Here is a 26,818-nt window from a genome sequence, read left to right on the forward strand (position 1 = left end):
CTATTTATAATTGTATTGGTCGCTAACATTCGGAAAACGAATTGGCAAATAAAGAAGAAGATGATTAGTAGTCGCAAAAATAAGTCCTCTGCGAAAAAAATCTTAAAAATTCCTCGTGGCTCGGGAGTTACCAAATGTTGCCTTGTGGGCAACATTGGGCCATTGTGGTTACAAAAATTAACAAAGTTTGTTTCTTATGTCTTTGTGTTATCGTTATATTTTTTACTATTCATGATGTGGAAAAGCATAAACTGACGAGTTTGTTTAATTCTAGAGGAAAATTGATGGAAATGGAATGGAAAATTGGTCAGACTCTAAACCTGATAATATTGGCCTTCATACAATACATAAAATTATCATCATCTGATTCCGGATTCTGTTTGGACACAGAGATTCCAGTCTACAGAATTCTTGAATCTGGACTCAAACGAACTAGAATCGGGCAACTGAAAAGATATACAAACGGGTAATTTTGCGTTGCAAAAACAATAGCAACTAATTTTTGCAAAAAAGGATTAAAAATAAATACTTTCTTTACATTTTTAATAACAAAACATTGTTTATTATTTCTATAAATAAAACAGAATTTAATTCATTTATTGTTAACTACTACGACTATAAAAGGTAAATGCATTAAAACTTAGTCTATTTTGTTGTTATTTTTTAACAGCTTTCAAACATCACTTAATAATTCCAGCCATGAGGAGACTGCAATTCCAACCATTCTCCCACTAGTATGGGATCTCTTCCAGTAGATTATTTTCAATTATTGTATTATCCACTTTGTAGTGGGCTTCACAGAATTCAGCAATACGACCACAGGCTTCTTCAATCATAGCTTTGGGTACGGTTAAGACAATGCGTACAAAATTGGGATATTCAAAACAGCTGCCGGGCAAACAGAAGACACTCTGTTGATTAACCAATTCCTGGACGAAGTGGGTATCATCTTTGAATTCAGGGAATTGTTCAATGTTAATGCCAACCATCATGTACATGGCACCATTGGGCATGATGGGATTAAGGCCGCGTATTTTCTTGAGCATACCATAGGCCAAATCGGCATTTTCACTCAAAATATTAATTATACTGTCGAAATAACTTTGTGGTGTCTTCTCGAGAATATCTGGAATGGCACCTTGTACCAGGGTATTGGAGCCCAAAATACGGCCACACATATTTTTCAATCCCCTGGAAACATCAGCCAAACGATTTTCACGATCATGTATAATTACCCAACCTGTACGCCAGCCGGGTACAATAAAACGTTTTGTCAGGCCACCACACGATAAGACGGGGACATTTTTTGATAGCGAGCTGACGGCATAATGTTTGGATCCGGGGAAAACAAAGTGTTCATAGACCTACAAAGAAGGGGAATTGCAATTAATGCTAATACCTTAGGGATGGCAAATGGCAACTTTTCCTTACCTCATCTGCAATAATGGGTAGATAATATTTCTCACATATGGCCAAAATATCTTCCAAATGCTGCTTACTGAAAACACTGCCACAAGGATTACTGGGATTGTTAATAATCAAGGCGGCAGTCTTTTCATCAATCAACGATTCCAATTGTTGCAGATCAACTTCCCACTGCTTTTCTGGCAGTAGGTCATAATAACGCACCTCAATACCCAAACCTTCGGTCAATGTTTGATATAAACAAAATCCTGGCCTGGGTATGAGAATATTTTGTCCTTTTTCTGCCAAAGCCAATATAGAATATTCCAATGCTGAAGAACAACCACTGGTAATACAGATATCCTCTGGTTTTATTTCCTCCGAACTTTGATGGGCACTGTATTTGGCAATTGCCCGACGAGCACTCTCGTGGCCCTGGGTATGAGCGTAACCATTGTATTTGCCACTTTCAATGGCATTCAGAACAGCTTTCATTGTCTCATCGGATGCCTTGAGATTACCAAATGTTGTGGGATCACCTGGAAGAAGCAGAAAACGAGAGGGTTTGGTTAAATAGATTTAATAGCAAAATTATTTCCGTGACAGGTCTAAATATTCAACTAAATTAAAATAATAAAACAGTGTTCGATCTTTCAAATAAAAGAAATACTACAAATGTTCTATGGACACAAGACATTGAAGACCGCCCAAGGTCCCAAGTAAAGTGTTCATACTGCCGATGAATAGTTCGTTGTGACCTGTATTATAACCCTGGAATACAATACCAGTCTGGCTCTAGGGAACTACAATGCTCATGATAAGCTTTGTCATTACGTCCTAGGCAATGACCAAAAGGGTATAGCGCTGGCAATTGACCCATTGTCCCACTCTATCAGATATATGGCGTGTCTTGGCAACCAGTCATTTCACTTGGTTTAGACCACCTTCTCATCATCGTCTTGGTTAATAGACCACCCAACTTCATAACCTCTGACCGCCGTAGTCGTACTTTTCTGAACCAAGGAAAAACTGATTGACAAGGATTCAGAGAATTTACCACGGAAAATTAGCCTCGTTCAGATAGCTACCCATTTCCTCAGATCATAGGATAGTTGAGAGAATATACCGGGACGGTATCACAGTTGCAGCCGCTCGCTACATACCTCATGGTCGAATACCCGAAATAAGACGCAATTTCCCAGCAGATGCGACGGGACCAGCAAATGAGCGTGATGAGATCGTCTTACGAACCCTGAAGATCCAAGAGTTAGGGGACTTACTCTTGAAGTCAACAGTATAGTAGGCGAGAATAAGCGCAAAAGTGCCTAGATCATCTGAACCAATGCACTGGTACTGGATTGACTAAATTGTGGCCAACCGTTAAATAACTCTCGAATACGGGAATGAAGGATAATTAGAGCGGTTGTTACTTTCAACGGCGTGACAATGACTGATCCCAAGAGTTGCGCGTGTTATTTTAACCGGTAATTTGTAGAGCTCCCCGAGAGAGACAGTGTTGTAGATGCCATTCAAAACGCCAAATCATCCAAAACATTGGTCCCACATGGAATCTCACTGGTAATGCTTAAGCAACTGGATGTACCCGGAGTTGAGTATTTGTCTCATCAATTTGTCGTTATCCCACATAAGCTTTGTTCCTTTACTTTTTTAATGGTAAGAGTGGTCAAAATTGTTCAAAATTGCTCTCTCATGAACATTTTTACCAGAAAAGTAAAGGAACGGAAAAATGGTAGGTCTGGCAGCAATGTCAGAAAAAAACATAAAAATCAAATTTCGTCTTTTATTTCACAGTTTTAATTTAGTGTTGTCAGTGTTCGACTTTTTCTTCGGTTTTTTGTCCATTTTGTGAAATAGTCCTCAAACAAAATCCGAAAAATCAGTTCTGCCATTTTCTACCTGCAGAAATTTTGCTGGTAGCCTGTGGTAGAATAGAAAGCCATTTTCGCTCTCTCTCTCTCTCCCCTCTCACTCTCTTAAAAATTGCTTCCAATTTTGCCACTTTTCGGGGTTAAGGAACGCTTTGCAGGTTAAAAATGGTAACAAATGGTTAAAATGGTAACCTCAGGTAAGTAAAGGAACACAGCTATAATGTACCAGAAGCCTGAAAAGTTGGCAGGGTGCTCCCGTTACTGAAGCCAAGCAAGGATACCAGTTGAGGGGAATCGTACAGGCAGATTTCTCTCCTGCCGCTAATAGCGAAGATCATAGAGGCACTATTACTCCCACATGGTGAGAAGCTATTTTCCAGTTGTCCAACATCTGCATGGATTGCATTACACGCCCTATCCACACATATCAGTCGAGGACTGAAGCAGAAAAGACCGGGTGACCGGACAGTCATGGTGGTTCTTAACCAAGCTGTTCGAGGACATGTCAAGCTGTTCAAGCCGTGTTTGGAATGTTGGATAATGAACTATATGTCGTTTGTGGAATTCAGAAATAAAAAGTCAATGACCCGTGGATTAAAGCAAAGAGTTTCCGAAAGGCAGGGAACCGTTTAATCTCTAACTTTCTAGAATATTACACGCAGCTGACGGCATGGAGATTGTAATGTATGCGGATAATACGGCCCATTGTACGATCTTGTATATGTGATACGTTAAATAAAATAACTTTGTGTACTTCTTTCATCTGAGGGATATGAAAATATGAGCCGCTAAATCTACTACCACACTCTTCACCTAGTTAAAATCAGGCTTCCCCTGAGCATATTGGTCGATTGTGTCCTGATTCGGACCACTAACTCCCCCAAGATGATGGATGAAACCTTCGATAGGATGTTGAGGTCGTCCGTGCAAGCCACATCTATTTGCGACAAGATTAAAAGTAGAAACAATGTCCTCAAGTCGCTGGGCGGCAGAAAATAAACCTTGTTGACCTCTTCCAAAACAAAATGCCGGCCTGTGGCAAGCTATGCGGAGCAAAAGTAGTATGCAAATGTTGCCGCTACGCAGTGGAAGAATATTCAAACCTGTCAGAATGCCGCCCTGAGGACTGTTACAGGCACGTCATGAGAGATCTTCATGATCTAGAGAGAAAGAGAGTAAGGTTCAAATGTACAAACGAGAATCATTAGATCAACCATCATTTTATACAGGCTTAGATAACATTCGCACTTTGTCGTATTCGGAGAACGCCAGCTGTCAATGAAACTTGAGTGGTTTATGCCCAATTAGGGGAACGATGCAACAGGCTGAATGTGGATTGACCGCACGTCGCGGTGCATTTGTTTGCAACGAAGACTATAACAAAGTGACTATTGTTTACGTTTTTGCACGATTTATTCCAAACAACAATGTATTTGACAGATTTTGTGAAATCTGGTCGCCTTATTATTGCATCCATATTTCAAGCATTATGTTTACTAAATTAAATCATTGAATCGATCATAGTACATATAAGTTCCGATATCGATATCCATCATTACATTGTAATGGTTTTTAATTAAGGTGCGGATTACAAAATTTAGTTAAGCATAAAAAACATATATAATTATGATTATCTTTAATACATACATATGTATGTATGTACATTATTTCCACGTAAAATTGTAATCCAACTCAGTAGCAGTTTTATAACACTTTTTTATAGCTATACAAAAAAATGAAATGACAAAACAACAAGTGATAACATACTTTATACATCTGCGATGATGCACCAGTAATAATCAATCATGCGTTTAATGATTATTATACACATTTATTATATAACAATCGGAAGCTATCGGCTGTTGCAACAAACATTGGCTATGTGATCTTTTTATTTGATAAACAAATAATATTATATTTCAATATTCTTACAATATTACTTCCTATTTGAATTTTGTATTTATTATTTAAAATTAATTTTGTTTACATGTTCTTTGCAGATAAATGTTATACTCTTCATGATTGACGCACGGATATTGGCCAATGTCGTGAATCACCCGATGGTTTTAAAGTGCACAAACAAAAATGAACAAAATGTAAAATGAAATAAAAAGAAAAAACAAAATAACAAAATATATTCAATGTTGGTCAACAAACTGCAGGCCGGCATTAGAAATGAAAACAAGTTCAGGTAATACCACATTCTATGCAAATAATATTTTTATACATATGTATGTATGTATGCTCATATATAAATCTTCGGTGTAAACAACATGTGCAAATGGCACAAGAAAAATTGTGGACGAATTCCAGATTGAATTATTTATTTACTGTTTCACATTCATTCATATTTTCAATTCATATCTATAATTGAAATAGTAAAACTAATTCCCTATATAAGAAAATATTACTAGTTAAATAGTGAAAGGTGGTACGAGTATTACTCATTCGTCGTGAATGTATAAAAAGAGCGCCAAAATTAATCTTAACTTTCTTTAAAAAAATATCCCACAAACGTCCCAGAAGGAACAAGGAGAGCTTTGTTATTAATCCTTGATTTTTGCAATTCTCCGTTTCATTGCATATACACCTTATAATGTCGATGACACTTAAATCGATGTAGCGTATCTTGTGGTCCAATCCACATGCGAATTGAGGAGGCTGCATCGTCCGGAACTTAATAGGGTTAAAAACACGCGCGTTTGCCTTGACGGCTGGCCTACAAATACGGCATTCACACTATACCTTCGAATTGCCTATACAACTGCATCAGTGTAAATACTATCCAAGCCTGCAGGATAGGCTCTGTGACCTAGAGAGAGATAATATCCAAGCAGTTACACAGTGGTCAAAAATGGCCAAATAAAATTTAGATGGGAATATATAGAAAACAGTTTTGGAGGTAAATAATGATCGTATGGTGTTTACACTTACCCAAGTCTGCAGTACATAGTACATTGGTTTTGTGAACCAAGCATCCTAGGAGTAATAGAAACTTCTATACCAAATTACGAAGCTCTACCTTAAAAATTGCGAGCTGTATCTTGATTTAAATAGACGGACGGACAGACGTACATGGTTATATCGACTCAGAATTTTACCCTGATCAAGAATATATATACTGTATAGGGTCTCCAATGAATATTTCAATGTGTTACAAACGGAATGACAAATTTAATTATTCCCTCCATATTATGGTGTAGGGTATAAATGAGGCATTTTTTAAACATTAATCGTTCAAAAAGCCTTTTTTAAGAAAATTCTCTTGTCTAAAGAAAATATTTTGATGTATTCAATAAGCTCACGAAAATATATGAAGACTGGAGCAGTCGGATAATGTGGCTAAAACCTTCAAAATGCCGAAAGTAGGTCGGTACCGTTATATGGGGGCCTATATCAAAACGTGGACCTATGCTCATAATTTTTATCGGTAAAGTTTGTTCTTCACTAGGAACCCTCAATGCAAAAATTCAGCCAATTTGAACGAGAAACTTAGGTAAAATCTTCAAAATATCGAAAATCGGGAGGAACCGTTCTATACTAAATCGTTAACTGACCTTCCCAATTTTTTGTCAGCCAACAATAAGTACTTGTACCAAAATTCATCCACCTCTGCCAACTCCTTCTATTTTTGGCCACCATTTATATGAACCACCATTTATATGTCTCCCCATGAAGATGGTCCCCAGGTATCATGAGGAGGCACCATCTTGGAGTCCTCAGGACAGGATTCTGACAGGTGTGAATATTCCTTCACAGCGTATCGCCAACACTTTCATACCCCACTGGCGCCGTATAGTTTACCATAGACCACCATATTGCTTCTGAACTTGTGGCAAATAGCGTAGCTTTCTCGGACGATTTAAACATGCTATCTTGGGGTAGTTCGTTGTCTGAATCAAGACAACATCGACCAAGTTGGAGCCTCATTTTAGGCGTCCAGGTTGCGAACACTTTGGTTGTACCTATCACATGTGTCATCTAACATAGGAACCGACGCCAAAATCGTACGTGAATGGTGTGGATTTTCAGAAAAGGAGAGGAGATATTCCGGAGATATAACCCCGCCTTGGGAAAGTCAATTTTTCACTCTACAGGTTTTCGTCTTTTTATTTCTGTATTCCATAAACGACTGGTGTCCACATATACATATGTATAGTTGTTAAACTTTTCAAACGCGACTGGAGGAAGGTCTTCTCTATGTCCTCAAACATTTTGGCATATTTGACGGTATCGAAGACCTTTTATAAGCCAAAAGCCACTATGACTGTTCTGGATATGATGGACAGATATGGCATGTAATGTGGTACTGTGAATTTTCCAGAATACATGATGATGTTGGGCAACTGGGAAGTACCATCTCATCATGGGATGGGGTAGAATCTTTACTACTGGCTCAGAAACTCAACTCCGCGTTCAACCAGGTGCTCAAGCATTACCATTGGAATTCCGCGTGAGCCCAACGCTTTGGATAATTTCGAATGACATCTGAAACATCGCTCCCCGTAATTGTTGGTGGTATCTCCTCGGATGAAATTGTTCTCATACGGTGTAGCACACTCCTCTTCGCCCTATCACTCTCGGTGTGCTCTATAAACTGTCGGTTACTTTTTCACTGTCACAGCGTTGAAAGTAACAGCTGTTCTAACATCCCTCTTTCCCGGATTCAAGAGTGATTTAACCGTTGCCTACAATTAAGTCAATCCTCATCACGTTCAATTGCTTGTCCCGTCATATCTGTTGGGAAATTTGACCTAATTTCGGGTATTCGACCAACCGGTAAGCAGTTATATTGATTTCCAGGAAAAATCTCTTCGCTACGCGAGGATTTAAGGGAATGGCCAGCTCTCTGAAGCGGTGAATGGTAAATTCTCCGAATAATTTCCAATCAGCTTTTCCATGGTTCAGAAAAGGTTATGTGTTCGGTCATCGGATACGATGATTGGAAGTTGGTCTGGGGGAAGCGAAATGGCAGGTTGTGAGGACACTTTAGTTATCAGACCGCATGCCACAATGGTGGTGTCTGGCGAGCTATGGCAATCTCCTTGTAGGATCGTTCTTTGCCGAGTAAAATGTGGTTCTCCTCGTAGTATCGTTATGAGCCGTGCAGAATGTGGAATTTGCTTGCCCATCGTTGTACCCCTCTCGTCATTGTCTAGGACGGAATGCCAAGGCTCATGATGATCATTGAAGTAACATTAGCACCAGACGGTTATTGCCCTCCAACAGCTAACTAATATCAGACATATGTATTATCAATCTTAGTCCGAATAAAAAAGAGTGAGAAACTCGCGGGAATTTATGTTCAGAAAAAGTCTGATGATGATGAAGACATTGAAGTTGAATATCGCAAGATCGCATGTACCAAGAATGTTAATATGTCAAAATCAATTAAAAACTTAAGGTCCTGGGAACAGGTGTACTCGTTAGTTGTTTCTTCCTATAGAATGGCATAAAAGGCTCTAACAGTTTGTCATTTAAATTAAAACTCCTACAAGTACTTTAAATCACATTTACATCAAACAGGTTACAATAAAATACTCACTCGCGTTACCTATTCCGTTGAATATCTGTCAAATAAATAACATATTTTTATCTAAATACTTGTTTTAGGTGCCATTGTAAAATAGGTTTAAAATTTCATGCAGATTTTTCTGAATTTTTCAAACTTTTGTATAACAATTGCATCGCACACAGCGCTTCTCCTATAATAGTTATAGTACGTTTACATATGACTGGATTTAGTGAATCCAGTGGATTTCAATTGTTAAAAGCATTCCGTATACGTCGAACAAAGTCTCATCCTCATTAATCCAGCAAAAAGCTCAAATGTAAACATTGCTTTACACTCCAATGTTTAAAAAAAGCTTGAATTGCTCTGATTGGTCAAATTCAGAAGGTGTGTGCGAGCGGACGTTAATTGATATTTGAGTGGAGTGCATATCAAATGACCAGTACTGCTGCTGCTGAATGGGTTGACGCATTTACTTCTGTTGTTATTGTTGTTTGTAAGCAAAAATGGCGTTAGCTTGCTCGATCAAAGTCATAACAATGTCAATGACAAAATTTCTTAAATGTTTGCCAGGTTTCTGTGCAAAATAACCAAAAAAATAAATAAAATACTTTGTTTAAAACTGCGGAATTAGCATTTCATTTAATATTCGAATTTTTTCTGCTCTGATTATGGCCGAAGTTGATAAAAATTTTTTCGGCTCTTCTCATTAAGAGACATTTAAAAGCAATGTGATGCTAATGTGAATGAGAAGTTGTTGCTGTTTTGTGTACTATTATTAAATTCAATCTTGTCTTCTGACGTTTCTGACAGCGACTTTTCTTCTCTTTCATATGCCACGCGTTTTATCTTAATTTGTTTACTAGTTGCTGATACATTTCTACTTATTAACTATGCACAGACATACATAAAAGTATTTTGTTTTTCGTTTTGATAATTTTATTGATTTTATTTAAATCAAATGACAGACAGAGTGTGGCGCACATATCTGAGGTAGCCTTTACGTTCCTACGTCTGTCTGTACAGCTCACAACCAGCACCTGTGCTCAAATTTATTTATTCAAAAGACAGGTATTAATGCAAATAATCTTATTGGAGCGCATTGCTGTTTGTTGTTGTTTACCATGTATATATGTATGGGGCCGGTATCTTTTGATTAAATTTCGCCACTCAGATTTTAAATGGAATATTCCAGGCTTTGTGTAAGGGTAAACATTTTATGTCTTTTTCGAGTTTTGTTTTCATTTCCACTCAAAATTTCCTGGAAACCAGTGGAATGAATATTCATATGTACATTATGTACGAGTGAGTACTACAATCACTAATCAATTCGCTAATATTTTTGCAATTATTTTTCGATAATTTGAAACTTCTTCATAATTTTTTTTCTTAAATTATCAGTGATAAAAATAATTTAGTCCATTTTTGTAATATGTTGCTCTAATTCTTTTTTATTTAGTTCTAAATTTAAGAATTCAGATTTGCCTATAATAAAGTAGTATAAACTTTGGAGTGGATTTAAGGTCAGAGACAAATAAGAAAATATGTACATTAAGGATACACATATCAAGGACGCCAGCGTGATGCAATTTTATCATGACTGCCTGAAGGCCATAGTTTCAAAACTGCGGCAAGACATCATCAGGACTCTGGGTATGTTGGAAGAATTTTTTCTAAAAGTGCTTCACTCAGCGCCAATTTTCTTTACTTTTTCTCGTAAATGAGAGTTCCAGTTTTGTTAATTTTTTAAGTAAGGGAACAATTTTAGATTCTGAAACAGAACTATTATGGAGGTGCCATTGAGATCCATAACAATCGAACAGCACAGCTAAACCTCGTTGTTGCTCTTTCCAGAATATTTGGGAAAAAGTTGTTGGTCTCTCGAAGTGATACAGCAATCTCGGATTCTTTTACATTTTATGCAGCAGGTTTCCAAGTTCCACGAACGTCTATTTTGGTCAACACCTTCGGATAAATCTATCATAAGAGGTAGCAAATTTCGTTGTTTTTTATACCCTCAGCCTTTAGGCTAAAGAGGGTATTTACACTTTGATACGACCAAAAATGTGCCTCGTAGAAATAATGGTTTTAGACCCCAAGTATGTTTGTACGATATCCGTTTCAGACAATTTTGAGTAGATCTAGCAATGTCCGTCCGTCTGTCGGTCTGTCTGGCTGGTGCGCACGATAACTTTCGAACGGATCTGCCGATTCGGTCCAAAATTCGGCTTTCGTAATATTTTGTCCAAACTTAGTTCAAGTTCAAAGATGGATTATATCGGTCTACTCCTTCCGGTACCTCCCCCACAGAAGTTCAAAAATGTTCGGAAAATTTGTGCGTACGATAACTCTTGAAGGGAGTAACCGATTTGGTCCATACTTGGCACATTATGAAATTTCTACCAGACTTAGATGAGGTTCCAATATGGACTCAATCGGTAAACTCCTTCGAGTACCTCCCGCACAAAATTTCGGAAAAGTTCAGTTTAGGACCTGCTCTCGAATAGCCTTGGTTTTTGTTGTACCATCTTATATTCACTGTCCCCTATACGAAGGTACAAGTTTCCTCAGGGGCAAGTCCATACTTCCCGAAAAAATAGCCTGAAAGTTAAAAAACAAAACCCTATGACACCATGTTTATCGGTGGAAGCGCAAGATAATTCTCGAACGGAAATGCCGGTTCCGGCATAAATTTGGCCTTCGTAATATTGTTTCCAAACTTAGTTTAAGTTCGTAGATAAGCATTATCGGTCCACTCCTTCAGGTACCTACCCCACAAAAGTTAAAAAATATTCGGAAAAATTGTGGGCACGATAACTCTTGATGGGAGTGACCGATTTGGTCCATACTTTACACATTCTCATAATATCTACCAGATATAGATCAGGTTCGAATATGGACTATATTTGTCCACTCCATCCCGTACCTTCCACACAAAATTTTGGATAAGTTCACATTAAGACCTGCTACTGAATCACTTTGATTTTTGTTGAAGCAACTTACATTCGCTTCCTCAATTACGATGGTAAAAGTTGTTTCAGGGGCGAGTCCATACTTCTTGAGAAAACAGCCCGAAGGGTGTAAAAACCCCCTATGGCACCCCCATGGGCTATGTCGGTCCATTCCTTTAAGTACCTTTTCAGAAAAATTTTTGAACTTTAATACTAATCAACATTTTTGTCGGTTCATACGAGACCAAAATTTTGAAACCCCCTAAATACATACGTTTTTTTGTGAAAAAAAAGTGTTTCAATTTGCACAGGCTTAGGGTATATCTCTGTCGGCAAAGCCGACTGATACTTTTTTACTTGTTGTTAGTGCAGTTTAGTGGATGTTGGAGAATAGTTTTGAAATTTTCACGAAGGTCGAACAAGCTCTAAAAATCCTACGGTGACCAACTTAATAAATAGCTGGTGGTCACGAAAATCGTAAGTAATGGCAGATATTGTTGCACCCTTTGCACATCGTAATATTTCTCTCAAACGTACATTAAGTTCCACGAAAAATACCTTCTGGTACCTCCCCCACAATAGTTCAAAACCATTGCTTAAGTGCAGTTTAAAGGATTCTGATGCAATTCTGATTACAACGATACATTTTTTTCGTGGGCAAGTCCATAATTCTAGGCATAATGACCCAAAAGTCTCAAAAAAATCTAGGGTGACCAATTAAAATCACTGTTTTGTACCATAAGAATGACTGGGTTAACGGTTAAATTACTCTCTAACCCTGGAAAGAAAGCAGATAGCACCTCAGTTACGTTTGGCGTCGTTACGATGACTGATCCGAAGAGGTATGTTATATTAATTGACTATTTGTCGGGCACCCCGGCAGGGACACGACAAGGAGAAAAGTATTAGATCTCTTTCCGCAGATGAGGAGCAACCACAATTTGCAATGGATGGTGTTGCAAATGACAGTAAGAACGCTAAATCTATCAAAGCGTTAAGCCCTGACGGCATCTCCATATTTATGCTGAAACAGCTCGATGAACCGAAAGTTTTCAAGCTGTCGGTTACAGAATTCCGACCACAAACTACTCCAATCGACAACATGTTAATGTATCTTCGACAAGCTGATATGTAGAAACAAGGTCCTCAGCAGGCAGCACTTGGAGTGACAAAGACATCTTGTTGACCACCTATAACTGTGGTCAAACTATGCGTCTGTAGAAAACTATGCGGCGCTAGTGTGGCCCGCGAACATAACTTCAGCGCGATGAAACAATATCCAAATCTGTTCGAACGCCGTCCCGAAAACTGCTGCCAATCGCTGTTGTTTATATCGGATTCCAAACCGATTATTTTTTAAGTAATTCGCGACAAATAACTCAAAATATATGTTTGATGACCGACGTAGACATTTTATTTCGACAGCAATCAAAACGATAGTCAAACTATCGATAGTTTGCCAGCTCTAATCATTAGTGGGCCATCAGTACTTGCTCGAATGTTACCGTGAGAGTCAGTCATAGGCTGACTTCCGTATAGTCAGTTGCATTACAAATGACTGAAAATCTGCGAAGTATTATGTTTCTTAACGCCGTTGTATTTAACAACTGCGAAGCTATGTGTTTCAAAACGTCAAAAATACGCATTTTTAACGCAGATAAAAATCAAACATGTATCCTTTTTATTTCTAATACATTTAGTTGCATTTTCGAGGAACAATGTTTGAGTGTACAACTGAAATATTTTGACGAAGTTTAAACAACACAAAGCAATTGACGATACGGAAGTCAGCCATAATCACCGTTTGGTGGATAGGACTCCCCCACCCAGACATATCAGGGGGAATGTTCATGATCTAGAGGACCAATTCCTATAGGTCAAGGATTGATAACACAGTGCAAAACATCTGTCCAGTAGGCGGTCAAAGTCGTACAACACACATCACCTTTTCAACTGCCCAAACTTCCCAAAACTACTAAACTAACTCCAATAGCTCTGTGGTTACAACCCATCGAAGCTGAACTGGAGATAGAGGATTAAGCAGGAAAACTAATATACAATTATATGCGGTTAAAACAGGAACATAAGCTGGGCTTACTGAGTCACCTTGTAATTGCGTCATGTCAGTACGAAGATTTTTTAATATATTGATTAGGATTTTACGTTTTTTAATTGCCTGAATTGAAAACTATTTTCCCCATTTCAATATTGTTTATTATGCTTCATTTGAATTGCAATCATTTAATTTTAATTTTAATTTTTAATTTATTGAGACTAAAGGATAACAGTAAGGTGATTTTTTTTTTTACATAATAATGAACACTTACGACTATAATGTATTATCGCAATGATTAAATGGTGTTTACAGCATCAGGCTTATACATAGATTGTCGCTTATATACATAGATAGTGTTTATAAAGGTATATATTGCAATCATAATAAAGAAAACTATACAAAAAGGCAATTGTTCAATCGAAATCAAAACCGAAAGTGTTTGTAGAGTAAACATTTATCTGTTTGTTGTTGTTGTTTGTGCAATTAATTGATAATAACAATTATATGTACTACTTTTTGAATGAAATAATCATTTAACATGTACTTTGTGTATGAATTGATTGTTCTTTATTAGGTGATGGGAAGTGATGTTATCTAACATCTAGGGTAGATTAGTAATATCTGCGTTCATTTAATAAGGTGGATTGCGTAATATAATAAGAATAAAATAATAGTGGCCAAAAGACATACAGATTTTCTTCCAAAACGCACCTATCTCAATTTGTTTGGATTTGATCACTGTAGCGATTAACTCCATTAACAGACTACCCGACTTCGTAACCTCTGACCGCCGTACATGGAAAAACTGATTAGCAAGAGTTTAGACAATTTATCAATCACCGTTTCAAAGAGCTGCCTACTCTCTCAGATCCTCGGGTAGTTGCGAATTTTCCGCACATACATGCGGAGCGAAAACACGAAATCATACCAAACTTTCCAGCAGAGACCGCGACTAGCAAATTAGCGTGATAAACTGAATGAGCGTGTGCTGAATCCTGCAAATAATGCAAGATTGGTAAAGAATTAAGTGAATTGTAGGCCGCAGTTAAATCACTCTCGAATTCGTGAAAGGAGGATGGTATGTCATACGAAAAGTTGACAGGGTGGTCGCGCTACTGAAGCCAGGCAAGGATGTCAGCAGAGGCGAATGATATACATCAATCTCTCTCTTGTCGCCAGTGGTAAAGATTCTAGAGGCACTACTCCTCCCCATGCAGTTTCCCAGTCGCCGAACATCAGAAACCACAACAGCATTACATGTCATATCCACACATACCAGTCAAGGATTAAACCAGAAGAGATCGTGGGACCGAATAGTTATGGTGGTTCTTGACCTATCGAAGGTCTTTGATGCCGTCAACCATGCCAATCTGTAAGAGGATATAGAGAAGACTTCCCTCCATCCGTGTTAGAAACGTTGAATAATCAACTATACGTGTGGATGCCTGTTGTTTGTGGATTTCAGAAATAAGAAGTCAAAGACTCGTAGAGTGAAGCAGGGAGTTTCCAAAGGCGGGGTGATACCTTTGGAAGTATTTATCCACATCCTACAGACGGCATTATTGTACGATCTTTTGGCGTCGGGTCACATCGTCAATGGAATATGTTATATTATTATTGTTATTATTATAATTATTATTCCCATCAACATTTGAAGGAAGGGGTTCCATGCGATGACGTGATTTCATGGCATCTTTTGCATTGGTTCAAACGAAGTCGTGAAAGATCCGATATTTTCATTAGCATTTGAACGAATGCAAAGGTAGTCGTGAAAGATTTGATCTTTTCATCAGCATTTGAACCCATGCGAGGAAGTCGTGAAAGATCAGATCTTTTCATCAGTATTTGAACCCATTCCATCGATCCAATATAGATGAATTTTGTGTTTTTATTTATACAAATTAATTATTTAAAATAAGCTTTATGTTGTCGGAGACTCGAAACTACAACCAACGTTGTTAAAACTCTCGTCGTAATGATAATGTCATTGCAAAGGGTTGGTGAAAATGACATGCCAAAGCATTGGTGGAAATGACATGCGAAGCATTGGTGAAAATGACAAGTCAAATCATTGGTGTAAATGATATGCTTTGGATCCAAAACATATTTTGGGGTCCACGCTCATATAAAATTCATCGATGAAGATGCTAAAAAGATGACATGCCAGATCACTTGCACCCATGATTGAATTACATCTTTGGCATCGAACATTTTGCTGGGTTATTATTATTATTTTGTAGCGGCTCTGTAAGGCGCAAGGATGGTTTGATCGGCGCGAAATTTTATGTAAGGTTTGGGTTTACGACAGAGAAGTAGCTTGCAATTTAACGTGATGATCAGTAAATATTTAGCGGGTTAAATGTGCCAGAACTTTTGTGTGAAAAAGGGTAAAGTTTTTAATGAAATGACTATATCTTTATTCCCGGAAACTATGTTAAACCCATGTAAGTTATATTTAATAGAGGAATACTTGACCTTTCCATTGATGCTATTTTTTTGATGTACATACGTTGTCAGATAACAGAGTTACAGCCTTTTATACTCCCGGGGTGAAAGGAGGTGGTTTTTTAGCCGGTATGAAGATCGAGTCCGGCATAAGGCGACTGTAACGACTTCGTCAAATGCGTAAAGCATTTTCCCATCTCAACCCGCAAAAAAATTATTATTATTGTTATTATTATTATTATTATTGCTATTACTATTATTATTACTATTATTATTATTTTGTAGCGGCTCTGTAAGGCGCAAGGATGGTTTGTTCGGCGCGAAATTTTATGCAAGGTTTGGGTTTACGGCAGAGAAGTAGCTTGCAATTTAACGTGATAATCAGTAAATATTTAGCGGGTTAAATGAGCCCGAACTTTTGTGTGAAAATTGGTTTTTAGTTTTTAGTGAAAAGACTATATATTTATTCATGAAAACTATGTTATAGTAGCGTTTATATATAACCGGATTTAACAAACCCACTGGGTTTTAAATGTCAATTCCATTACATATACGTCAAAGAAATTCTCATAAAGAAGGTTAACCCAGCAAAAAGTTCTAATATAAACAGCATATTAAACCCAAGTAAGTTACATTTAGAAGAGGGCCGCTTGACCCCTCCATTGATGGTAATTATGTTGATGTACGTGGCCAGATAATAGAGTTACAGCCTAGTATATACAGGAATCCCTCAGTAGAGGTCGCAGATATAGTTCAATACTGACAAATGTTTGCAAGAGGTAATAGTTTTGGTCAAGGTTAGTGTCAATAATTGTTGATAATGATCGGATAGTATTTAGCGTGTAAAATTGACCATAACCTTTGTGGGAAAATATCCAAATTTAATTTTAAATCGAACACCTTACGAAAACTAATCTTCAATAACAACTCTTGACCACTCACTTAATGTAAATTATATAAATGTAGCAGTTACATAAAGCAACTACTGTCTAACATCATGGTGCGCCTGAACCAACTTTAAATGGAAGGTGCTTACACCTGAGAAGTTTTTGCGGATTCTACAATGTTCATAGATGAACAAAATTAAAAAAAAAACAAAAAAATCCACGGAGCGCTTTTTAAAATAATCGCGATTAAAGTTAACATTTTTAGAGTTTTATAATTTGCCTCTAGAAGTGAATCTGTGGATGGCTTGAAAAAAGACATACGCTAAGAAAAACTGAAAATCCAAAAGTTGATTTCGCAACATACGAATGGTTTCGGCCAGAAAGATTCAAGAGAACTCCGATTTCAGGTGAGTTGACACAAATTTAAAGATTATAAGGCCTAGCATAAAATTCGATTATGAATTTCAGGCGAAATGATTACTGAAAAGTCAAAATATTTTCATGAAATACTAACATAAATTCGGAATGCAAGTACACAAGTGGTTGGCTAGAAAACTTCAGAAAAAACAACATGGAATTCGCAGGCTGAAAGCAATAGGCGAAAAAGAATTTGCTCATTATGAATCAGTCACTCTGTAGAAGACTTACGCGAATATATTGAGACTTAAAATTTGTCAGCGGAACAAATTTATAACGCCGACGAAAAAATCTTATTTTAGAAGTGTTTGCCACAGACTTCGCTAGTTACTGGTAAAGAATTATGCATCGAAGGGTACAAGACATCCAAGGAGAGAATAACATCCTTGATTTGTGCAAATTCAGCCGGGACACACAAATGCAAATTGATGGTTATAAAAAAGCGCAAATCCAAGAGCATTAAAAATGTTTGCCACCTTCCAGTAATTTATAAAAGTAATAAGAGAGCCTGGAGTGGTTCAAAAAAACTTTGTGGCAGAAGTGCAAAGTGCTTTTGCTTCTAGATAATTGTCCAGCACATCCTGATGAACATGTTCTGATATCTGAAAACACAACAGTGAAATTTCTTCCACCAAATTGCACATGTTTAATTCAGTCTATGGATCAAGGGGCAATCCGAAGCCTCAAGTGCAATTATCGTAAATTAATCGTCCAAAAACTTTTGGCTGCAGGTAGCAGACACGATTTTACTAAGTCATAGTGGATTTCGTAAATGTAAACCAAACATTAGACACAATTTATGGTAATTTTACGCACTTTTATATGAATGATGAGAAAAAATCGTTTTATTTATGTATATAAAAACATAACTGCTTTCATTTATGTAATTAAAAATACTAATATAATTAAATATATATTTAACTAGGGGACCCGGCGAACTTCGTCTCGCTGTCTGTGAGAAATCGTATTACTGATGTCGATGGCTTTGTTCTCGAGTTCAATTGCAAATATTTCTTTGTTTTGAACTATTTAGGACGATCTTTGACGAAGATGCCCATTAGACAATTGTACTTTCGATAATTGTCAGTTTGTCGAAGAAAGAGGCTACTGAGAGGCAAAGTGTTTCTTTTTTCCTCGAATCTCTGTCCCATAAACTGACAATTGGGCAACTGTAAATTGGGACTAAGATATATTTATTAAGCAAATAACATATTTTGCGACGCACAGTTGAAACAAAGTAGTATCGTAACGCCCCCATTCGTTTCATAATCGATGGTTTTCTTCTTATCAGTACCTCCTACTTCATGCTTTTGATACCCTGTGCCTCATCGAAATAATAGTTTTAGGCCCCAAGGTTGTTGGATGAAGTTCCGCCCATATGGCCGCCTATCTGGCTCGTGTGCACGATAACACTCGAACGGATCAACTGAACCGAATTTTGAACTTGGTAAAACCTTGCCCAAACTTAGTTTAAGTTCGAAGTTGACCCATATTGGTCCACTCCTTCCCCCACAAAAGGGCGCAATCGATTTGGTCCAAACTTAGCAAATCGTATTACTCCTTCCGGATATAGATCCCACGCAAAATTTGGGAAAAGTAGACTTTGAGGACTCGTCTCGGATCTATTTGATTTTTTTTCAGAAGGTTTTTTTCACGTTTCCTATTACAACGGTACAATTTTTTTCCGGAGTAAGTCCATGACAGCCTGCCGACACATGCTTAAACTGCTAGTATGAAGGATAACTCTCAAATTTTTCAAAAATTTTTTTCAAACTTGGTTTAAACTTGTGTTTGCTTCTTTTTTGTTTTTGGTCAATTTTGAATATCACACTTTTTCGACATATATATGTATGTATTTGACCATTTGCAATTGCGTTCCAGGTCTGCGGGAACTAAACTGATTTTCAGTGGGGATATCATTTGTTAGTAACATGACAGGACCTAGACAGTATCAATATATATCTGGTACTGCTCAAATACGACATAAATCCGAAGTTGATCTTTCGAAGATGTTTTTACTTACGGTTTAAAAGTATACATATGTATATGCCACAACCTCATTTCCAATGAAATTACCTCTTAGCTCTAGATTTTTCAAATAACCCACCAATTTTGTGGATTTTGTACTTTTTTCGTCAAAACTGTAGAAGTCTTTTTCAGGGTTTTCATCTTCATCTTTTACAAACTTAAACTAAACTCTCTCTTTTTAATAAAGTTTTCGCTGTTAATTTTCTAAAAAGACGCTTAAAAATAAATGAAAATCGATTTGATTGTTAATAAAAAATGTCTATACAACTTTCAGAAATTGACAAAACAGAGTAGCAAAATGGGCTTTGACAGTTGGTGCATATACAATTTTCACTAAAAACTGAATAGAAATGTGTCAACAAATAGTTTCGCAAAATTTTCGTAGACTTTCGCGATTTTTTTAGGTTTTAAGGCCCCCACTCATTCATCAGTCTGTGCCGTCAGTCCGATGAACCCTTTCTGTATGTGTGACTGACAAGTGTGTAGCACGAACCATCAGTCAAGTCTAAAAATCTTGAATTTCTCCTCCAAAAATGAATGAATTCTACGTTTTTTTTTTTCAAAATTATTTATTGACAATTTGAAAATAAACACAATTCACCCAGACTGATGGGGGTTCATTTTGAAATCAAAACTATTTTGATTTTCATCAGTCTTGGAAAACTCATACATACATTCTCAAAATTTCAACAATTTACACATCCCAATAGAAAATCGAGTCTTCGATGACATTTTCGTCGACGATTCGTTGATGAAATTTCCGAAATTGTCGTGCACGACACGATGCATGACAATTTCTTGCAATGTGTCACCAGAAAAAAAATAATCAAACAAAATATGCTGTGAAAAAATTGTAGACATATCTAGGAATTGTTAATATTTCAATACGACTGAATTCGGTCAAACATTGCAGTTTAAATTAGAAGTTAGCGACATTTTTCTAAACAGCTGGAGGTAAGTGAGAAATAGTATGACTGACATACATATGAACTTTAAAACAATGATTTTGTTTGTTTCTTTAACATAGGATGAAGCAATCTATATGGAATTAGAATTTTTTATTTGGAGTCTATTATAATGGAACGCGATCGTGGAAATAGTTAACGGTAAGTGAATAAATGACATACATATATTTAAACATCACAAGATTGTGCATAATGTTTAATTATTTGCAGAATTTGCCTAAAAAGTCTTGCTGTCCTAGGAGTTGTTGTTAAATGGAATCATGGGCCGTTCTGGATTGTAGACCACACTGCCGCGGAATTGCTTTTATATTATGTAGTATATTTTTATATATACGTAAATGTTATATTTTCTATGTTAATAAATGCTCTGTTCCAGAACATGCAAGAAGCTACTATTTTTTACTACGATAACATTTCTTCCTTTATGTTATCGGAAAAATTAGCACAAATTAGTAGATTCTTGCAGTTCTGGAACAGACCGAAAATAAAAAATGTTAAAAACATATTTATGTACATATGTATATAAAATTATCTTTAAGAGGGTCGTTGGTGACAAATTACAAGACTTTGTCTGCAAAAGGATCGTTAACGAAAAGAAGGGTTTTTGTCTTCGAAGTCGTCGTCGACGACAGCTTCGCTTACCCTGTCGCCCAAGTTGTCGTGCATGAATACTGGGACACTTGTGTGAAAAAGTCGTCAACGATCCCAAAGGGATGTCTGCAAGGAGTCGTGAACGAATTGGAAATGTCGTGGACGATTCATCAATGTTGTCTTAAAGACACTTTCTATTGGGATACTACCATAAATGCTGGCAGTCAGACTGACTAATGAGTGGGGACCTTTATCCTTTTTACACCAAAAACTTTTTTTACTTCTTATTTACAATATGTCCATATATAGTCCCAATTTACATTGGGCGAGTTTACTTGCGGCAATTTTCATTTTGTCGGAGAGAGAGGTGAGGCATATGGTAACCCTTTGCCTCTCAGCACCCTCTCTCACCTACAAACTGACAATTGCCGCAAGTAAACTCGCCTAATCTAAATTGGGACTTACATTAGGCAATTTTCCTTGCGGCAATTGTTAAGGCTCCCACTCATTAGTCAGTCTGACTGCCAGCACTTATGGTAGTATGTGTAAATTTTTGAAATTTTGAGAAGGTATGTGTGAGTTTTCCAAGACTGATGAAAATCAAAATAGTTTTGATTTCAAAATGAACCCCCATCAGTCTGGGTGAATTGTGTTTATTTTCAAATTGTCAATAAATAATTTTGAAAAAATAGAAAATAATGTTGGTGTTGGAACACAAAAAAGGTAGAATTCATTCATTTTTGGAGGAGAAATTCAAGATATTTAGACTTGACTGATGGTTCGTGCTACACACTTGTCAGTCACACATACAGAAAGGGTTCATCGGACTGACGGCACAGACTGATAAATGAGTGGGGGCCTTTAGTTTGTTGGTGAGAGAGGGTGCTGAGAGGCAAAGGGTTACATATGCCTCACCTCTCTCTCCTTCAAACTGACAATTGCCGCAAGGAAAATTGCCTAATATTAATATGGACTATATCTTCACAATTTTTCGTCCGCTTCGAAAAAGAAACGCGAGCAACTAACACGTTTTTCTGAGTTTTGTTTTTCTTCTGCTTGAAAAAAAAAACAATTTTTTTTTGTGCGAAAATTAATTTATTATTTACTATTAAACACATTCTGTTGCAATTGCTGTTTTTGCAAAACTGAGCAGTTTGTAGTTAATTTCAAGCACAATTTGTTGAAACTACTGTTTTCGCAATAATTTGTGTTTGAAATTACGCATTTTCATAATTTTTACACACCGTCTAAAGCTCAACAAAAAATGTGATTTTCATTGCAATTTTCAACAGATAATTTAGAGTGTTAAATTCCGCAGAAAAATAGTGTCCAGGGGAAGTGGTGTAGGGTATCACATCGTCGGCCCCATCCGACTATACCCCTCTCTTACTTCTTTTTTTTTTGTCAAATAATCGTCAAACAAATGTCGAAAAATCAGTTTGACCCTTTTTGACCCTACGAAATATGTCTGGCAGACAGTGGTAGAACAGAAAGCCATTATTGCATGTAAAAGAACTTAACTTATGTTGGTCGCTAACTTAACGAAAATATTCGGTATGAATACAAATGATGGACACTTCAAAATATCCACTTACCGACGACTGTCCATAATTCGGCCCCAGCACTATAGGTCAAACAGCCCATTTTACTGGCCAAAAGTCAGATTTCGAACTTTGTATTTTCACTTATTTTGTGTTACTTTCTTGTAAAAAACACTTCAAATATAATAAAAATAAATTTTGTTTTTGTATGAGAAATTATACCGTTACATGGCAGGCTGCCAAATATGTATTATCCAAATATCTTTAATAACCCAGCTAACAATTTTTTCCGAGGGCTCTGGTATCAGATTTTTTCTGAGATTTTCTGAATTTTTTTAGAAATGTGGCCGATTTCTCTAATATTTTCCTAGAAATTGGACCGATTTTCTATAAGTTTATTTTAAGAATCTCTGCACATTTTCTAAAGAATCTTAAGAATCGTCATTCCGAATTCGTTTCGATTTCTAATGGATTTTCTAAGGGAATTTTTTTTTCGGTTGATGTCGAAGAACAGAATTACTGGTCATAAAATTCGCATATACAAATTTACAATTTTTTTAATATAAATGCAACATATAATAATTCAAGCTAGTGTTGATAACTTCGACATACTTCTGCACATTGTTCTACTGTTAATCATAAAATGATAACAGGCAAAATCATTAGAAAGTTTGAAATTATAATCTTCCATAAATAGTACATTAAAAGAAAATTGTCTCTGAGTGGGGGTTGTTCTGTACAGTACACGTGTTGTGTCAATATCAAGGCGTCAGCGTCAGATTGTTTCCGACTTTTTTCAGAAAATCTGAACTTTTCTCCGAATTTTTCCAGAATTTCCTTCCGAATTCGGACGGATTTTCTTAAGAAAATCTAAATTTTTCATCGAATTTTCCAGAATTTTCTTCCGAATTCGGACCGAATTCTGTCAGAAAATCTAAATTTTTCTCCGAATTTTCCAAGTATTTACTTCCGAATACGGACCGAATTCGTCGCGAAACTCTAATATTTTTTAAGAATTTCTTTAGAAAATTCTTTCCGAATTCGGTGACCACGTCCATACAACTTTCGTACCGAATTCGGTACGAATTCGCCATCAGAATCGGATATTTTTTTCAGAAATTCTGTCCAAATTCGATACGAATTCGGAAAAAAAAATGTTAGCTGGGAACTTGTTAACGAAATATGTTTACTTGTATACGTTCAGGGTGTAACAAAATCACAATATTAGCGTAAGTAACGATTTGGTTAGAAAGTATTCGATATATATTTATCAAAAATACCCTCATATCATCATTTATGTGTATAAATAGTTATTAAATGGGTGTTAACTTTGAATTTTCGAAGAAAGTAGAACATTTTGAGGTTATCTACTCTTTTAAAGTCTCGGCAACGTTCGGCAATGAAAGTGAAAATTGAAATTGGTTCATTAACTCGTGCCGAATGCAGAAAATTTTATGTGATTTTGCGTAAATTTGCTCGACAAGAATTATACAACTTTTTTTAGGTTACCATATTTTCCATAATATTGATTTTTTTGAAGTCAGGGTTAAACCTCTTACCAAATAATGTTAGCCAAATTGGAGTCTACAGCATTCTACTGTGTTCTAAAGTCAAATTATTTACAAATCTTTTATAAATATATACAGTTATAGTCAAAATATGTTACATCATATTGTAAGATTTCAAGGTAATAATTTTAAGGCATATTCACATTAAAACTAAAAAGAAACACTCCAAAAAAGCTTTTGAACTTATCGGATGTCGATGCCTTCAATTTTGTAGACAAATAACAGACCTTCCAGTTTTTGCCCCCAAAGGGTTAAGGTACCAGTTGTGTATTTGGTCCATAAAGGGTTAATTTTTTGTCCCACGTTGTTCCATTTTTCTCCCTGAATCTAAAAACGCTATATTAACTTAAACCGAATACTTGTTTTAACTTTAAGACTTTTGGCCAATAAAATGGTCCGTTTGACCTATAGTGCCCAGTTACATAGTCGCACAACTTTAGTTGTGTGTAGTTTTCTTTGCAGAAGTTCGAATTACAATTTTTAATATTTCATAATTTTTTAATTTGATATTAACCAGTTATCTGTACAATTCATTGAATGTCCTCAAAATATTTTGTATACGCCATACAAAATATTTTGTTCATTGAAAAAGAAAAACTGGTTTAATTTACTTTTTTCATTATTGAACACAGAATTAAGTCAAGTTAATTTTCAAAATTTTCCATTTCTTAACGTTAACCCACATACTACTAAAATCATTGAATATAATCCTAAGCAGCAACAATTTCTACCTCATTTTCTATAATGCTACGGAACTATGTTCATAGAATAGGCTTAACTTCCATTTTGTTTTGACTATAAGTTGTTGGAAAAGAAGTGGCACTTTATTGCTACATAATTCTTGAGTATTATAATCAAATGTTTGAATTTTCAATACCGAGTCGAAAATGAAAGTTTTTTGATTCCTTGTCAATTGTTTAAGGGTTAAATAAAATACATTATCGACGGAGAAATTCCATTCGAAAATTTTCCACAATACCAACTGAAGATTAAAATGAAGCTACAAAGAGTAGTTTGCTTACCAATTGTCAATGGTATCATAGGTTTAGCCGGGTTGGGGCAAATTTTCAATGATTCCACAATAACACGAATACGATTGATGGTGTTTTTAGCCAAAGTCGAAGTTTTCAGATTCCATGATGTACGTCCTTTATTTGTGTTAGCGGGACCAGATGAATTGTTGATGTTATTTTCCAAGCCAGTTTTAACCATTATCACGTAAATTTATCTTTCAACAAATTGTTTAGTAAATAATTTTTATTATAATTTACTTTGCTTTTCACTTGAAGCTTCTTCGACTAAAGAATAAGAGTCTTTAGACTTTGTCTTTTTTTTAAATATCACAAAATTATCACTTTGAAAAAAAGTTTCACAGCATTCACTTTCTGTTAATTCAGACAGAAAAAATCGGTTCAAATAAATTTAAAATTTGTATCTTGACTATCATTCCAAACAAGCATTTGCAAGGAATTTTTATTTTTAGAGGTTAGTTTTCAAGAAATTTCTTTTAATCACTTTTCATCATTCGATCGGCTCTGTTATTTTTATTTTCTTATTTCAGTTCACAGCCGTTATTATATAAAATTATCCGTTAGTAGCAGATTTGATCTTCTTTTGGTATAACTCTTTGAAATCTAAGCTGAGCGTTAACTGTTCCACAGCAATGATCTGATCTGAGCTTTTATCGGTTTTTTTTTTCAATACAAGTGAAATTGCTTAAACGAGCGGCCGGTCGGTCAATTGCGTTGACGTCAACGTCGGCAGCATCTGTGCGACAGCCCAAAACATCATCAGCAACAACCATCGATGACGACGTCGGCTACAACAACCCTTACCTAATATCGTTCACTGATTCTAACTCTGAACACGAAGCCTAGTTTGTGATACAGATGTAGCTTTTACGGTGGCTGGAAGTGCCACCAACAACTATCATATTGAACTTGATGCTAGCCGGTGGTGGTGGCTATTTGAGCCGTGGTTTCATCGATGTGTCTGTGTTTTTTATTTGTCTTGCTCGATATTCTCGAATGTGTTTCAGAAAAATAAAGATTTGTAGTTATTTTTGTATTAAACTGCGCTGTGAATGTTGCTTATGAGGGTTGATTGAATGGTGAGTTTAGGCAGCTAGTGAGCATTTTAAGAGGACAATCATTACACTGGTCAACAGGACTTTTGTTTCAAACGAAGTTGCAGTTGTTTCTAGATGAAATCAGCGAGTTATTTTCAAATCCGGTCCCGGTTTTTCTCTATCAGCTCTTGTTTTTGAGATATAGCTCAAAATCGGTTTTTACGAGTTTAACCCAGACTTTCGTTATTTTCGGATACAAACAAATATTTTTTGTGGGTTTTTCGACATTAATATATTAAGGAGATGTTGTACGCTCGATACAAATCGTTTTTGAAATAGTTATGTTGAGTATACAGTCAGGGACAAAAGTTTACATACACCCCCTAAATCCCGGGTATTAGGGTTAGTAGTGATTTTTATGAAATTTCAAGTATGCAGTTTTATTTCGTCTGACTAATAAACAATACTTAATAGAACAAAAATATATTCCATAATA

At 36.2% G+C, this 26,818-nt stretch overlaps 1 protein-coding gene and 1 long non-coding RNA gene across 2 annotated transcripts; one reads left to right on the top strand and one right to left on the bottom strand.

Moving 5' to 3' along the window:
• Positions 1-539: 539 nt before the first annotated feature.
• Tat (Tyrosine aminotransferase) lies at positions 540-26,108 on the bottom strand. The gene is made up of 3 exons (XM_073974465.1): positions 25,277-26,108; positions 1,432-1,943; positions 540-1,364 (listed from the first exon to the last, which is right to left on the bottom strand). Exons 1-3 carry the CDS (start codon positions 25,464-25,466, stop codon positions 732-734), a joined length of 1,335 nt encoding a protein of 444 aa, XP_073830566.1. The 5' UTR covers positions 25,467-26,108; the 3' UTR covers positions 540-731.
• Positions 20,253-20,927, top strand: LOC141400171 (uncharacterized). Its single transcript, XR_012412095.1, has 3 exons — positions 20,253-20,543; positions 20,617-20,695; positions 20,765-20,927. It is a non-coding gene; the product is annotated as an uncharacterized lncRNA (long non-coding RNA).
• Positions 26,109-26,818: the final 710 nt, after the last annotated feature.

This window comes from Musca autumnalis, unplaced genomic scaffold (genome assembly GCF_047663935.1).
Source record: "Musca autumnalis isolate F117 unplaced genomic scaffold, ASM4766393v1 scaffold_3, whole genome shotgun sequence".
NCBI lineage: Eukaryota > Metazoa > Arthropoda > Insecta > Diptera > Muscidae > Musca > Musca autumnalis.